General features: G+C 38.8%; 1 protein-coding gene across 2 annotated transcripts in view; it reads left to right on the plus strand.

The window, feature by feature from the left end:
- The window catches only part of LOC121441073 (apoptosis-inducing factor 1, mitochondrial), a 47,384-nt gene that overhangs the window by 12,201 nt on the left and 20,310 nt on the right, over positions 1-14,873 (plus strand). Inside the window, exons 2-6 of one of the 2 annotated variants that reach the window (XM_041642210.1) lie at positions 3,821-3,951; positions 9,128-9,227; positions 10,684-10,808; positions 10,927-11,057; positions 13,859-13,949. In XM_041642210.1, coding sequence (XP_041498144.1) covers positions 3,821-3,951; positions 9,128-9,227; positions 10,684-10,808; positions 10,927-11,057; positions 13,859-13,949 — 578 coding nt within the window. Of the gene's footprint in view, positions 1-2,485; positions 2,629-3,820; positions 3,952-9,127; positions 9,228-10,683; positions 10,809-10,926; positions 11,058-13,858; positions 13,950-14,873 lie in introns of both variants that reach the window. The other variant, XM_041642209.1, reaches the window with a different exon arrangement.

Below are 14,873 nucleotides of genomic sequence, written 5' to 3' on the forward strand. Positions count from 1 at the left end.
TGCAGCAATCATCCTGCTTCAACCTCCCTAGTACTAAGATTATAAGTTTGAGCTACCATATCTAGCAGTGTTTATATATTTTAAATGGCCAAGAAAACCTTAGTAACAAACAATATTTTAATACTTAAGCAGTATATAAAACTTGGGTTTTAGTGGCTATAAATAAAATCTAATTGGAACATAGACTGTTTTTATACCCAGCAGGATTAATTGTTACAGAGACCAGACTGTCCACAAAGCTGGAAACAATCACTTTTCCATCAGTGATGAACACCTATGAGGTCTAATCACTGAGAAGACATTAAGGCCATGCCTCATGAAAATTTCTGCATCTGTTGGGAAAAAGGAAATCTGTAGTGTCTCAACCTTTTCATGAACATATTATTACAAATGCTAATATAAAAATGACTATTATAAACTATTATGAAACCAGGTGGTGGTGGTGGTGCACACCTTTAATCCCAGCACTCGGGAGGCAGAGGCAGGCGGATCTCTGAGTTCGAGGCCAGCCTGGTCTACAAGAGCTAGTTCCAGGACAGGAACCCCCGCCCCCCCCCCCCAAAAAAAAAAAACTACGGAGAAACCCTGTCTCGAAAAATCAAAAAAAAAAATGACTATTATGTTAAATGAGAAACTGCAAGACATTGCTAGACACTTTACATTTTGTATTTCTGGAATATACTTAAGAGTAGAAATTCAGTTATTTTGAGATATTAAGTTCTCTATGAAATTTTTGTTCTGACTTCCTTTTGATCTTTAATGTTTCTTCTAGGACATATTACTTTTCGTACAAGACAGAACTGTGTGTTCCAGGGCTGTAATTAAGCAAGGCTTGAGCCAAGTAGATTGTTCCTGGAATGGGCATTGTAATGTCCCAGGTAGTCTGTGGTCAGTTTTGTATATTTTTAGCCTTATGTTTCTGTTGGTTCCACATCCATGGATTCACTCAACTACTAATCAAAAATATTTATTTATTTATTTATTATGTATACAATATTCTGTGTGTATGCCTGAAGGCCAGAAGAGGGCGCCAGACCTCTTTACAGATGGTTGTGAGCCACCATGTGGTTGCTGGGAATTGAACTCAGGACCTTTGGAAGAGCAGGCAATGCTCTTAACCACTGAGCCATCTCTCCAGCCCCAAAAATATTTTTTAATCAAACGTGATGACATATGCCTTGGAAAGCTGAGGCAGACAACTTAGTGAACTCCAGATCAGCCAGGTTACATGGTAAAGCCCTGTTTAAAAACAAAAAACAAAATAAACTAGCTACACCCCTTTAATCCCAGCATTTAAGAGGCAGAGGCAGGTGGATCTCTGTGAATTCAAGGCCAGCCTAGTCTGCAGAACAAGTTCTTGGACAGTCAGGGCTACACAGAGAAACCCTGTCTTAAAAAACAACAACAACAAAATTTCCTAAGTTAGGCCAAGCCATGGTGGCATATGCCTTTAACCCAATCCCTCCGTAGACAGAAGCAGGGGGATCATTGTGAGTTCGAGAGTAGCCTGGTCTACAGAGCTAGTTTTAGGACAGCCATGACTACACAAAGAAACCCTGTCTTGAAAACCAAACTAACTAACTAAATAAATGAATGAAGCTTATAGCATTATCTGTACTGAACATAGGCAAACTTTCTGTTTTTTATTATTTTCCCTAAATAATATAGTATAGCAACTATTTGCATTATGTTAACCATTATAAGTAATTTAGACATGATTTGACGTATATGTGATTATAAACATAGGTTGTATGAAAATTCTGGACCATATTCTATAAGGTACTTGAGCATATATGAGTTTAAGTTAAATCTAGGAATCTGGACTCAAACCACCACAGATACTGAGGGATGGCTACCTACTAAATAGGTTATCTTGGTGTTTACTTCATTTATGGTGAAGTTGTAAAGATATTTGATGAACTGCTCTTTTTTTTTTTACCAATTTTCTGGAAGCTTTGAATGTTCTCATTGGATAACGTTTAAATTGTACTCTTGAGAACTCCAACAGCTAAGCTGGGTATAATAGTGTCGGTTTAGAAGGATCACAAATTTGATACCAGCTTAGGCTACAAAGTGCAACCCTGCCTCAAAAAAAAATTCTGTTACCGTAGGTTGTACATAAATATCTGTATTATTTATGTGTACAGTTTTGTTGTTTTTTTTTTTTTCTGTTTTTTTCGAGACAGGGTTTCTCTGTGGTTTTGGAGCCTGTCCTGGAACTAGCTCTTGTAGACCAGGCTGGTCTCGAACTCACAGAGATCCACCTACCTCTGCCTCCCGAGTGCTGGGATTAAAGGCTTAAAGGCGTGCGCCACCACCGCCCAGTTTATGTGTACAGTTTTGATTTTGTTTTTCTTGGTCATAGAACAGTGAACATTGTAAAACCCAAGGTATAATTATTTATTTCTATAGTACATTGATAATTTAATCATAAACGTGTTAACTATTCTATTTGTGTATGTGTTAACAAATTGTGTTCCTTTAGGCAACTTGTTCCAGCGATGGTGTGTTCCTCTAGAACTCCAGATGGCAAGACAAATGGCTAGCTCTGGTTCATCGGGGGGCAAAATCGATAATTCTGTGTTAGTCCTTATTGTGGGCTTATCAACAATAGGAGCTGGTGCATATGTAAGTAAAAAAGCAGCTTGCGTAGAGAAGCTGCCAGACAGCTCCCATTGATAGTCTCAGTACTGCTCTGCTTCAAAACTTGCAACTAATTCTGCTTTCTCCTGTAGGAAAACTTCCAAAAAGCCTTCTTTAAAATGTCTATGGGAGCTGATTTGGGAATGACTGATATTTATTGATTTATGTTGATTGTTTTTTGCACTTTTCACTTCTTATTCTTTGCTTGAAAACTGTGTTTCCTGAGGCTTGACTAACCCACAGCATTACCCTTGTTCTTCTCTTGATTGTGATAAAGTAACCTGTAAGCAAAGTCAATGTTCATTGCAGCTCCTAAGCACAATATTTCATTTTAATGTATTTATCAATTTATTCAAGTCTTTTTTTTCTTAGCTTGAGATTGACCATTTACAAAACAGCTTTCAATAAAAATTATTAAGCATTTCCTAAAAGGAAAACTAAATCCATGGCTCTCACTCAAAGACTAAATTATAGAAATGGGTCTAGTATCTCCAGTTGTACAATGGAGTTTAGGGGAGTTGAGAAACAGTATTTAATTGGTACATACTGTTAGCATGGTTATATCTCCTTAAAAGAACTAATCTTAGCAGGTCGCAGATGATTTATTCTGTGGGTGTTTTTGGTTTGGGTTTTTTTTTTTACTTGGCAGAGTGTATTGTAACTAAGCAGATCCACCTAAAACTCAATCCTGTAAGGTTGAATAAATCGCCTTTGATGACACCTGCTAACATCCTTGATCAAAGAAAGCTGTTTGCTTTACATACTAAGAACAAATGGTTCGATACCATCACAACCTTAGTTCTTTCTCTGCTGATAGTAGTAAAATTATTTTTTGTTCCTCTGTCACTAGGTTGGGGGGGGGCATGAAAATTATTTGAAGTTACCCATAGTCTCATACCTTAAGCTGACTCCAAAATGTACAAGAAGAGTAGACAGCTCTTGCCAGTTATAACTCAAATCAGAGCAAGAAATAGATAAAAATTTGCCTGATCCTATACTTTGAGGAAGAGGCCTTCTCCTCCAATACTGGAGCAGCTTTTAACTTTTTTTTTCTTTTTCAATTTTTAGCACAGTAACAAAAATGCTTCTCTGCATTTGCATTAAATGTTTATTCATTAATACTTAGTGCCTTTTCTATTTCCTTTTGTCTCCTTCCTGGCCTTATGTTTACCTACAGTTGTGCAGTATCATCTCCTAGGATCCCCTTCTAGATCGCTAGCGTCTACAGGTGCTTCTGAGAAAGATGGCAGCAGCCTAGTATACTTCTTAATTGTAGGAGCAACAGTGACTGGGGCAGGAGTTTATTATGTAAGATGTTTATACTAAAATATGTTTGGGGATAGGGTGGGTGAAACCATGGCACTAATAATAACTTGGTTCATAGAATACAGTAAAATATTCACAGCATGTGCTTCCTATAGACATTTGTTAAAGGGACATTGTCAGTCACTAGAGACTCCTCAAATCTTATTTTTCTAACCTTTGAAGTTATTATACTAGACCAGTCTAAACTCATAAATTTAGAGCCAAATCCTTATATCAACCTTTTCTTTGAAACGTTTGTCAAATTTGTGCTTATTTTTATACTGCTAAATTATATTGTGCTTTAGTGCTGCATGTCTAACAAGACAGTCTCAGTAAATATTGAATAAGTAAATAAAAGGAACTTGAGCACCATCAACTTTGAATCATTTTAGGTGAAATGTAATTTTTCTGTTTTGTGAGAAGCAATCAGCTTAGCTTTTACTGTGAAAGGGCATTAATTGAATGCTTTTGACAAGGTCCTGAAAGCCATACAGATTAGAGTATTTTTCCAAACCACCCACGGTCTCTACTTCAAGTTAAATTCATTTGGCAGTGTCCCTTTTGTTACCTCTAATTTGGTGAAATTAGTGGCTGAAGCATTCATGTAGGGTGATTTCTTGAACACCTCTCATTGATGATTCAGGTACTACCTTCTGAGCCTTAATTTTTCCATTTCATGTTTTTCAGTTTTTCTCATCACTTCCATTCACTTATTCAAAAATAATTTTAAAGTCTTTTCATTAGATATGTTTATAATAATTGAAATCTATTGAACCTCTGATTTGTGTTGCTGGCCATAATTGAATGGCCTGCCCCCACAGGGTTGACCATGCTGATACTCTTGATGCCAAGCCACAAGATGAGTCAGTCACGGTAGCTTTCTCCTATTCTAGAAATATCTAAGAAGCACAAATTTCTCTCAAGTTACTCAGTTAAATGCTTCATTTCCCTCTGTGTTTCTCCAACCCTGGTTGTAATAAACATATTTTAATGGCTGAAGGTTAAATGATAAGCTTTTGTCTACTTTTATCAAACTAGTCTGTATACTTTTGTTTCAGGTTTTAAATAGTTGAAAATTTGCTATCAAGCAGCTTGAAAGTTATCTCTGAAATTGGTATTAATCATGAGAAACAACTTAAAATCAGTGTCCAGATTTGGTGAGATTCCAATGGCTGGAAGCATCAGCAAGTTCAGGGCTGATGAGATGACTCCGTAGGTAAAGGTGCCGGTCGCCAATCCTGACAACCTGGGTTTGATCTCTGGGATGTACATGAGGGAGAACAAGAAACAATTCTCTAAAGTTGTCCTCTGACCTCCACATGCACGGTGGCACTCACATGTGAGCATACACATACAGACACACAAGCAAATGTAATAAAAAATAATGTAGTGCTTATATTTGTTTCTCAGACTGTCAAAACCAAGTACCACAAAATGACTTTAACTATAGACATTTACTTTCTCAGTTGTGAAGGCTAGAAAGTTAGAATGAATGTCAGACAAGGTTAGGTTTCTGGTGGAGGTTTTCTTCATGACATGCGTGCAGCCAACCATCCACCTTACTGGGTCCTTGCATGGGGGCAGGGCAGTGTTGAAAGTAAATGAAGTAGTGCTGGTGACTCTTCCTCTTTTTGTAAAAACCCTATTCAACTTGTCACCACTCCTGTCTCTGGATACTGTCACCCTGGCAGTTACGGCTTCAGCATATGAATTGAGGAATTCGGTCCTTAGCAATATCCCTTCAAGCAACTTTTGTCATTTGAAGAAATATTGTAGAAGGTGGAGCTGCGGGCCTGCTTTTCATCCTGCCCGGCTCCCAGCCACCTGGCTAGCTTATGCCCCAAAATAACAACACACAAATTGTATTCATTTAAACACTGCTTGGCCCATTAGCTCTAGCCTCTTGGCTAGTTCTCACATCTTGATTAACCCATTTCTAATAATCTGTGTAGCACCAAGTGGTGGCTTACCGGGAAAGATTCAGCATGTATGACCTGGTGGCTGGCTCCATTGCGTTTGTCCCTCACTTCCCTTTGTCCCAGCATTCTGTTCTGTCTACTCTACCCATCTATGTTCTGACCTATCAGGCCAAGCAGTTTCTTTATTAATTAACCAATGAAAGCAACAGATAGACAAATGACCTTCCTACATCAAAATATTTCTGATTTGACTACAATTACTCCTTCAGTAACTCCTATATTAAGGGTTCTTTATCTTCCTGGCCCTCTGTGCCCCACTGGCTTTAAAGAAACACTTTCCCATGGTCTGTAGTAAGAAATGCAGTTTATCTTGCAACCCATAAAACTACAACTACGTAAAATGCAGTAAATTTTAACTTGTGTTATTCTTACTGACTTGTCCATAAGCTATTAATCTCTTCTTACCCTCTGTTCCCCTACTAATGCTGATCCTAATCTACAACTGACTCTCAGCCCAATAGTGGGTTATGACCAGTTTGAAAAACATTGACCTTAATGGTAGCATCTGCTGCTTGATACAAGCACAAACTCCTTATTAGCATCCATGTGAGCTTTTTTTTTTGCCAGTGATTTCCTCTAATACCTCCGTCTAATACCTCTAATATTCTCAGTCTTTTACTAGTGATTTCCTCTAATACCTCAGTCTAATACCTCTAATATTCTCAGTCTTTTACTAGTTTCAGTGAACCAGGCCAAAATGGCCTTTAAAATAATGAAGTTTACCACTATTCAGGTGATAGACTGTTGCCTTAGAAAGTGACCTTTCATTTCAAATTTCTTCCTGTTTAGAAAGGTAGCCTCCTAATATTTTCATAAATTTGTAGTATTTCTTAGCCTAATATGTGTTTGTCCACTCTAATTGGAAATCTTTGTGAACAAGGAATACAGAAACCCCTTGGGGAATATAATTTGTTATTTAATGTGTACATAAACTTTCACTTTAGAACATTGAGCTTAAAAGCTGTATATCCACATTTAACCTTAGTTTAGCCTTTTCCCTGCCAAACCTCCTTTCCTGCTCTACTCCTTTTACGTGTATAAATATCAGGCAGCATAGAATGGCTCAGACCATTTCTGGATGACCCTCTCAGTATGAGCATAACCCAGTCTCTTCCCGTTCACTTTGGTTTTACTCACCTCTCGGTTTGGGTTCCCCATTTGCAGCATGTCACCTAATGAGCTGCTCTGTAAAGTGATCCTAGAAAGTCTTTTTTTTTAGTTTATTTTTGGGTGATAGAAGGGATCAAAACAGGGCCCTTGTGCTTGCTAGCCAAACATTCCACTACTGAGTCACATCCCTAACCTCATAGGAATATTTGTAGAATGTATTTTTTACTTACTCTAATTGCCCTAATTTCTACAGTTAATTAATTTGAGAAATGGCCACTTAATTTTTTTAAAATATTTATTTATTTATTACATATACAATATTCTGTCTGTGTATGCCTGCAGGCCAGAAGAGGGCACCAGACCCCATTACAGATGGTTGTGAGCCACCATGTGGTTGCTGGGAATTGAACTCAGGACCTTTGGAAGAGCAGGCAATGCTCTTAACCTCTGAACCATCTCTCCAGCCCCCGCCACTTAAATTTTTATCTTGTTGTCCACATAGGATATAAAAGAACAAAAATATTGTGATCAGAAGACATCCTTGGGCTGGGACGGTAGCTCAATTGGTTGAGTGTTAGCCTAGCACATACAAAGTCCTGGGTTTAGTCTCCAGAAATACATCAGTCAGACAGGCATAGATACATAGCGTGCCTGTATCCCAGAATGAGAGAGGTGGAGACAGGAGGACCAGAAGTTCATGGTGATCCTAAGCTACTTGAGACCCTATCTCAAAAAACGTCATTGTCTATCAGTTTTTTGTTCTTGTTTTTGAGAAAGCGTTTCTCTGTGTAATAGCTCTGCTGTCCTGTAGACCAGGATGCCTGGCCTCGAATTTGTAGAGATCTGCCTGCTTCTGCCTCCTGAGTGCTGGGATTAAGGACTTGTGCCACCACCACCTGCTTTGCTTCTTTTTTTAAAAAAAAAATTAATTTATCTTTGAGACGAGGTCTTACTATATATGGTTGTGGCTGGCCTCACACTCACAGAAATCAGCCCATCTCTTCTTGCCAAATGCTGGAGTTAAAAGCATGTACTACCATGCACAGCCCATGTTTAAAATTTATGTATGTATGTATGTATGTATTCTCACTGGCTCAGAACTCATTGTGTAGACCAGGTTGGCCTCAAACTCACATAAATCTGTATGCCTCTTCCACCCAAATCCTGGGATTAAAAGTGTTGTTTCTACAACTGGTAATTTTTTTGACAGTTACTAATTAGGGCTTGGGAATATAGCTCAGTGGCCTGATATGCATAAGGCCATGGCTGGTCTCCAGCATCTAAATATTTTAAAAAATAAGTTAAAAGTAACTAATAAACCCTGGTGTTGAGTGTTAATAAAGAGGAATAACAGAAATTAGTCACAATACAAAGATATTGTTCCTCAATTTGAAAGTGTAGCGGAAAGAATGTATTTGAAATAAAATACGTATTTAATGACGATGATATTTGAACCTTAATAATTATTTATATGTTGTATTTCTAAGTGAGACTCCTTCCTCCTTTGTTTAGGAAAAGAAAAAAACTATTGCTGGAAAAATGAGTTATATTTTAAGAATATGATACACCTAGCCACATATCTCAATCCCTGGCAAACTCTGAAACATTTATCAGGAAGATACGGTCCCCATGTGCCTTGATTTTACAACTAGCACCAGCATAGTCCAAAACCCCTTTCTGTACTTTAGCCATTTCTATACTTACTAACATTACATTCCCTTTTCTTTACTTTCGGAATTCAATATCAAGAGAGTTCCTTACCAAGAGTCACAGAAAATCTAAAACATATATTTTGATCTGTTTTTGAGTATTCTTTTTCTCACCAAATATGTGTACACTGAATAGTTTTATTTCTTGAGAAAATAACTTTGGGCTGGGGGTATAGCTCAGTGGTAGAATGCTTGCTTAGCATGCATGAAGCTCTGGGTTCTATCCCAAGTATTAGAAAAGAAGGCTTTGCCTTAGTGATTTTGGCATATCAAACTAACCTTAGTGTAGACAAAAGCTTATCATTTAATTGAAATGATATTAGCTTATGGTCTGAGTTAGCTGTATCATGTAATAATCTTTCTCTGTGTTTGGGTCTATAGGCCTACAAGACTATAAAAGAAGACCAAAAAAGATATAATGAAAGAATGGCAGGGCTAGGACTGACACCAGAAGAGAAACAGAGAAGGGCCGACGCCTCTGGTAAGTATTCCCCCATGTCTCTTCTGTATGATTTGAGACTAAATAAGGGAAAATGATTAAAGATTATGATTTGCTAATACCTTGTTGTAGTGTAACAGTGTGAGATTATAAGCTTCCAGAAATTATGGTTTTACCCCACAACAGGGAGCAATATCCTGAAATATTTGGTTGGCATTTTAGGCTTGAAGTAAAATTATTGTGAGTACCTATCTTTATATAGGCTTTTTTAAAAAAATATTTATTTATTTATTATGTATATAATATTCTGTCTGTGTGTGTGCCTGCAGGCCAGAAGAGGGCACCAGACCTCATTATAGATGGTTGTGAGCCACCATGTGGTTGCTGGGAATTGAACTCAGGACCTTTGGAAAAGCAGGCAATGCTCTTACCCTCTGAGCCATCTCTCCAGGCCCCTATATATAGGCTTTTTAAAAGGCAAGCTTGGTAAGAAAATCAGGAAAAGATAGGAAAGCCATTTTTCCAATGACTAAGCCTTTTTAGTCATATTAATTCCTTTGAATCTTTGGAGTTTGCGTTGTAGATGTTTGTTTTCCTGTAGCACAAAGCTCTAGCCTTCACTTTATTTGAGTCACTTGGTTTTTCAAGGAGGAATGTTTTAATCCTTTAATAACCCCTATAGCTCTGGGTAGGCGTTTTGTATTGCTTTCTTCAATAATGCCATCTTCTTCATGAACATTGTCTAATAATCTCCAATTGACCTCCTAGGTGTTTCCCTTTTATTGCTAACAAAATGTGCAACTGAACTTGATATTTTCCTGGTGGCTGGTAGAAAAATAATAAGAATGGCAGAGGCCTTTTAATATATGCTTTCTAATATATTTGAGAAATAACTAGCCAGGTGTGATGGTGTACAGCTGTAATCCCAGCACATGAGAAGCTGAGGCCAGTCAGGGATACAGAGTGAGACCTAGCTTAAAAAAGGGCAAAGGAAAAGACTAATATTTAAGGTCAGCCCTGGATCCAGTATAGAACTAATGAATGAAAGACACCAATCAACTCATTCACTCCATTTAAAAATTTTCCCCACAGGTAAAATGAAAGGAATGTTCGGAGGATTGTTTTGTGCTTTGGTCACCCCCTTTTTTTTTAGTTCTGGCTCTCAAACCCAGTATCTTGGACATGATAGGCAAGCTTCCTGCCACTGAGCCACATCCTAAACCCAGTAAGTTTAAGATTTGTATAGGTGTGCCGGTTTTATTTTATGTAAAGGATTAAGACAAGTACAAAGTGACTTTTTGAAATAGTGGCCCAGAGTCATCAGAGCCTTTAAGAAGACTGACCCAGGTGGTAGTATCACACTCCTTTAATCCCAGCACTGGGGAGGCAGAGGCACTATATGATCTAAAGAGCTAGTGCCAAGACAGGTTCCAAAGCTACACAGAAACCTTGTCTCGAAAAGCAAACATAAAGACTGACCCTGTATGTTCTGTTACAGCTGCAGAGGGAGGGTCATCTCCTCAAGTCAAAGTACCAAGTCATGTTCCTTTCCTGCTGATTGGTGGAGGTACTGCTGCTTTTGCTGCAGCCCGATCCATCCGGGCTCGGGATCCTGGGGCCAGGGTAAGGTGCATGTTATTTTGCTTGGTGTAGAAGGTATAGTGTGCAAATTTAGCCAATGTGAATGCTTTGACATTTACCTCTTAAATTAGCCCTGACAAGAATTATTTTGTGTCTAAAGGTCCTGATTGTATCTGAAGACCCTGAGCTGCCATACATGCGACCTCCTCTTTCGAAAGAATTGTGGTTTTCAGATGATCCAAATGTCACAAAGACACTGCAATTCAGACAGTGGAATGGAAAAGAGAGAAGGTATGTTTGCTTATGTTAAATGGGCCTGACTAAGCATGAGGAACAGGTTAAGATTTTGTCACTGATCACGTGTAATACATGGGAAGGCTGTACATGGAAGTTTGCTATTGTATATACTTGGTCAGGCTCAGAGGCAACAAAGAACATTCTAGCTTCTGTTCCCCAAACTACTAACAATCAGCAGTTTAATGCTAGACTGTGAAATATTAGGGCTCCTATTTCTAGGACCTTTAGGTTAGATTTCTCTGCCAGAGATTAGCTTAGCCAGTGTTGTCATTTCTTTATAAATACCTAGGCAATCATATAAAAGCAAGTGAAACTGATTATGACACTTCCATTTTTGGGTGTGTATGTGTTCACAAGCATACATATCTGCATATATGTGGAGGCCAGAGGTCAGCCTTTGGTGTCATTCATCAGCCTCTGTAACATGAGGGCCTGCTTGTCAGGGTTCTGTCCTCCCACCAGGTCCCACAGCTGCCAGGCCCCAAAGAAAATCACAGAGATCTCCATAAGTTATAAAATTGATTGGCCCATTAGCTCAGGCTACTTATTAGCTCTTGTAGCTTATATTAACCCATTATTCTTATCTATGTTAGCACGTGGCTTGGTACCTTTCTCAGCTGGGCAGATTACATGTTGTTTCTCAGTGGTCTGGGCAGGAATGGGAGGAATGGGCTTCCTCCTTCCTAGCATTCTCCTGTTCTCATGGTCCCGCCTCTACTTCCTGTCTGGTTGACTCACCTATACTTCCTGCCTGACCAATCAGCGTTTTATTAAAACACATGATTGACAGAATACAGACAATTCTCCCGCACCAAGCCACCATCTACTTTGTTCTTGGGTTTTTTTTGTTTTTGAGACGGGGCCTCTCACTGGTCTGGGACGCAACTAAATTGGCGAAATAGGCTGGATAGCCAGTGAACCACAAGGATTTTCCTGCCTTTGCTTCCTCAGTGTTGGGATTACAGGCGCATGCCAATTTGCCTGGCTTTTTTTTTTTTATTTATTATGTATACAACATTTTGTCTGTGTATATGCCAGCAGGCCAGAAGAGGGCACCAGACCCCATTACAGATGGTTGTGAGCCACCCTGTGGTTGCTGGGAATTGAACTCAGGACCTTTGGAAGAGCAGGCAATACTCTTAACTGCTGAGCCATCTCTCCAGCCCCTTGCCTGGCTTTTTTATGTGGGTTCTGGGGCTTAAACTTGGATCCTTATGCCTCTGCAAGCACTTAGCTGAACTGTCTCCACAGGCCATTGATGATGGTACTTTGTTTGACACTAACCCACATTCACAATTGCAGGGCTAGAGTAGGAAGGCTATAACGAAGAGCCTCATTATCAGAATGCTTGCACAAAAAACACTTGGAGCTAGCTGGGCATGATAGTACATGCCTGAAACCCTAGCATTTGAGAAGATGAGGCAAAACAGTCAGGAGTTCAAGACTAGCCTAAGTAACAGCCTAGTTACTCAAAATGTCTCAAAAATGCAAAACAAACATAAATAAACCCCAAGTATTAGAGCTATAGTTCCAGCTTTTTTCTTCTATAGGACTCCTTAGGTCTCTCAATTCTAGTCCTGTTCTTGGGGCTCTAGTGTATTTCTTATTAGTGATTCTTTGACGTTGAACTAAAATTTACAGACCTGGGCTGGAGAGATGGCTTAGCATTTTAGAGCACTTTTTGCTTTTGCAGAGAACCCACGTTCAGTTTCCAGCAATCACACAGTGATTTTACAGCCATCTGTAACTCCAGTTGTAGGAAATCTGACACCCTCTTCTGACCTTTGCGAGCACAGGCATGCATGCAGGCAAAACATCTACACACATAAAATAAATAAATCTTAACAAATGTAAATGCCAAAATATGTTTGCCTCTCATCTTTACTATCATGTTTCATTTGCAAGCAGACTGCATACTTTCAATGAAATTTTCTCTACTTATAATGTTTTTTACATAATTATTTACTTTTTTTTTTAATTTGGGTTCTCACTTTGTTAACCTGACTGAACCCAAACTACTAGGTTCAAGTAATATTCTTGGTTTATCTTCCTGAGTAGTTGAGATTCTAGCTTAATCGTTTAGGCAGAACCATGTAGGAGCAAGACCTTGCTCCACTGGTCAACAGCACCATTCTGAAAAATTAATGTGAGTCGATACGTGAATACCTGTTCCTTGAGTGCCTTTGTTCTTGATTTGAAATGATTCTACACCTAGAACTAAGTTCCTCAGCCTCTACACTGTTGGTTGATATTTGAGACAACGTAATTTTTTTATTGATATTTCTTGAGCTCTACGTTTTTCTCTGCTCCCCTCCCTGCCTCTCCCTTCCCCCCTTCAATTCTCTCCCAAGGTCCCCATGCTCCCAATTTACTCAGAAGATCTTGTCTTTTTATACTTCCCATGTAGATTATATCTATTTAAGTCTCTCTTAGTGTCCGCGTTGGAGACAACGTAATTCTTATTGAAGGTAAGGGCTGTGCCGTATAGCATAGGCTGTTCATCAGTATCTCGATTCTAGCTATCAGATACAATAACATCCCCTCGTAAGTTGTTGTAACCCATAATGTCTCCAGATATGGCCAAATGTCCCGTGGGGCTAAAGTTGCACCCAATTGAGAACCACTGATCTGTAATACTTTTCAGTAAGTCACCATCAAGATCTAGTGACAAGAGAAACTCTGGAAAATGTACCAAAATTTATTTTTCATGTAATATTTACATCATTTTAGTAAAGCTATAGAGGGAGCCTATAGTAGTTCCAGATGCTTATAGTTTTTTTCTCTTTCCCATACAGCATATATTTCCAGCCACCTTCTTTCTATGTTTCTGCTCAGGACCTGCCTCATATTGAGAATGGTGGTGTGGCTGTCCTCACTGGGAAGAAGGTGAGCTAGTAGGCTGCTTTCTTTGTCAGGCTCTAGCCTATGTAGTTACCAAACAGAAATTACAGTGATGTGCCTTTCCATTACAATCCAGGTTTCCTCTCCCACCATAGTTCATCAAAGGAAAACCAAACATTATAGGACTAATATTATTTAGTCTGTCTAAGGAAAGTCTCTAGCAAAGTGTAGACCATGAAGTTGAATAAACTTTGCCAGAGAAGTCACATTGTCAGATACTATAATGCTAAAAACTATTGCTGCTTTTTAATTTTTTTTATATTTATTTATTTATTATGTATACAATATTCTGTCTGTGTGTATGTCTGCAGGCCAGAAGAGGGCACCAGACCTCATTACAGATGGTTGTGAGCCACCATGTGGTTGCCGGGAATTGAACTCAGGACCTTTGGAAGAGCAGGCAATGCTCTTAACCACTGAGCCATCTCTCCAGCCCCCTATTGCTGCTTTTTAAAAAAAAACTATTTTTATTTAATGTTAGTTGGTTTTGCCTGCATGCATGTCTGAAGCCCTGGAACTGGAGTTATAGACAGGTGTGAGCTGCCATATGGATACTAGATGTTGAACCCAGGTACTCTAGAAAAGTAGCCAGTGCTCTTAACCACTGAACCATCTTTCCAGTCCTAAAGATTGATTGATCAATTGATTGATTTACTTATCATTTATTTATTTGTTTATTTATTTATTTATTATGTGTACAATATTCTGCCTGCGTGTATGCCTTCAGGCCAGAAGAGGGCACCAGACCTCATTACAGATGGTTGTGAGCCACCATGTGGTTGCTGGGAATTGAACTCAGGACTTCTGGAAGAGCAGCCAGTGCTCTTAACCTTCTGAGCCAACTCTCTAGCCCCTATTGTTGCTTTTGTTTATGCTTCTGTATTTGTTCCTCCTTCCTATTGCTTTTTG

This window comes from Microtus oregoni, unplaced genomic scaffold (assembly GCF_018167655.1).
Source record: "Microtus oregoni isolate MIOR12 unplaced genomic scaffold, Mior012 000073F_001, whole genome shotgun sequence".
NCBI classification, from domain to species: Eukaryota; Metazoa; Chordata; class Mammalia; order Rodentia; family Cricetidae; genus Microtus; species Microtus oregoni.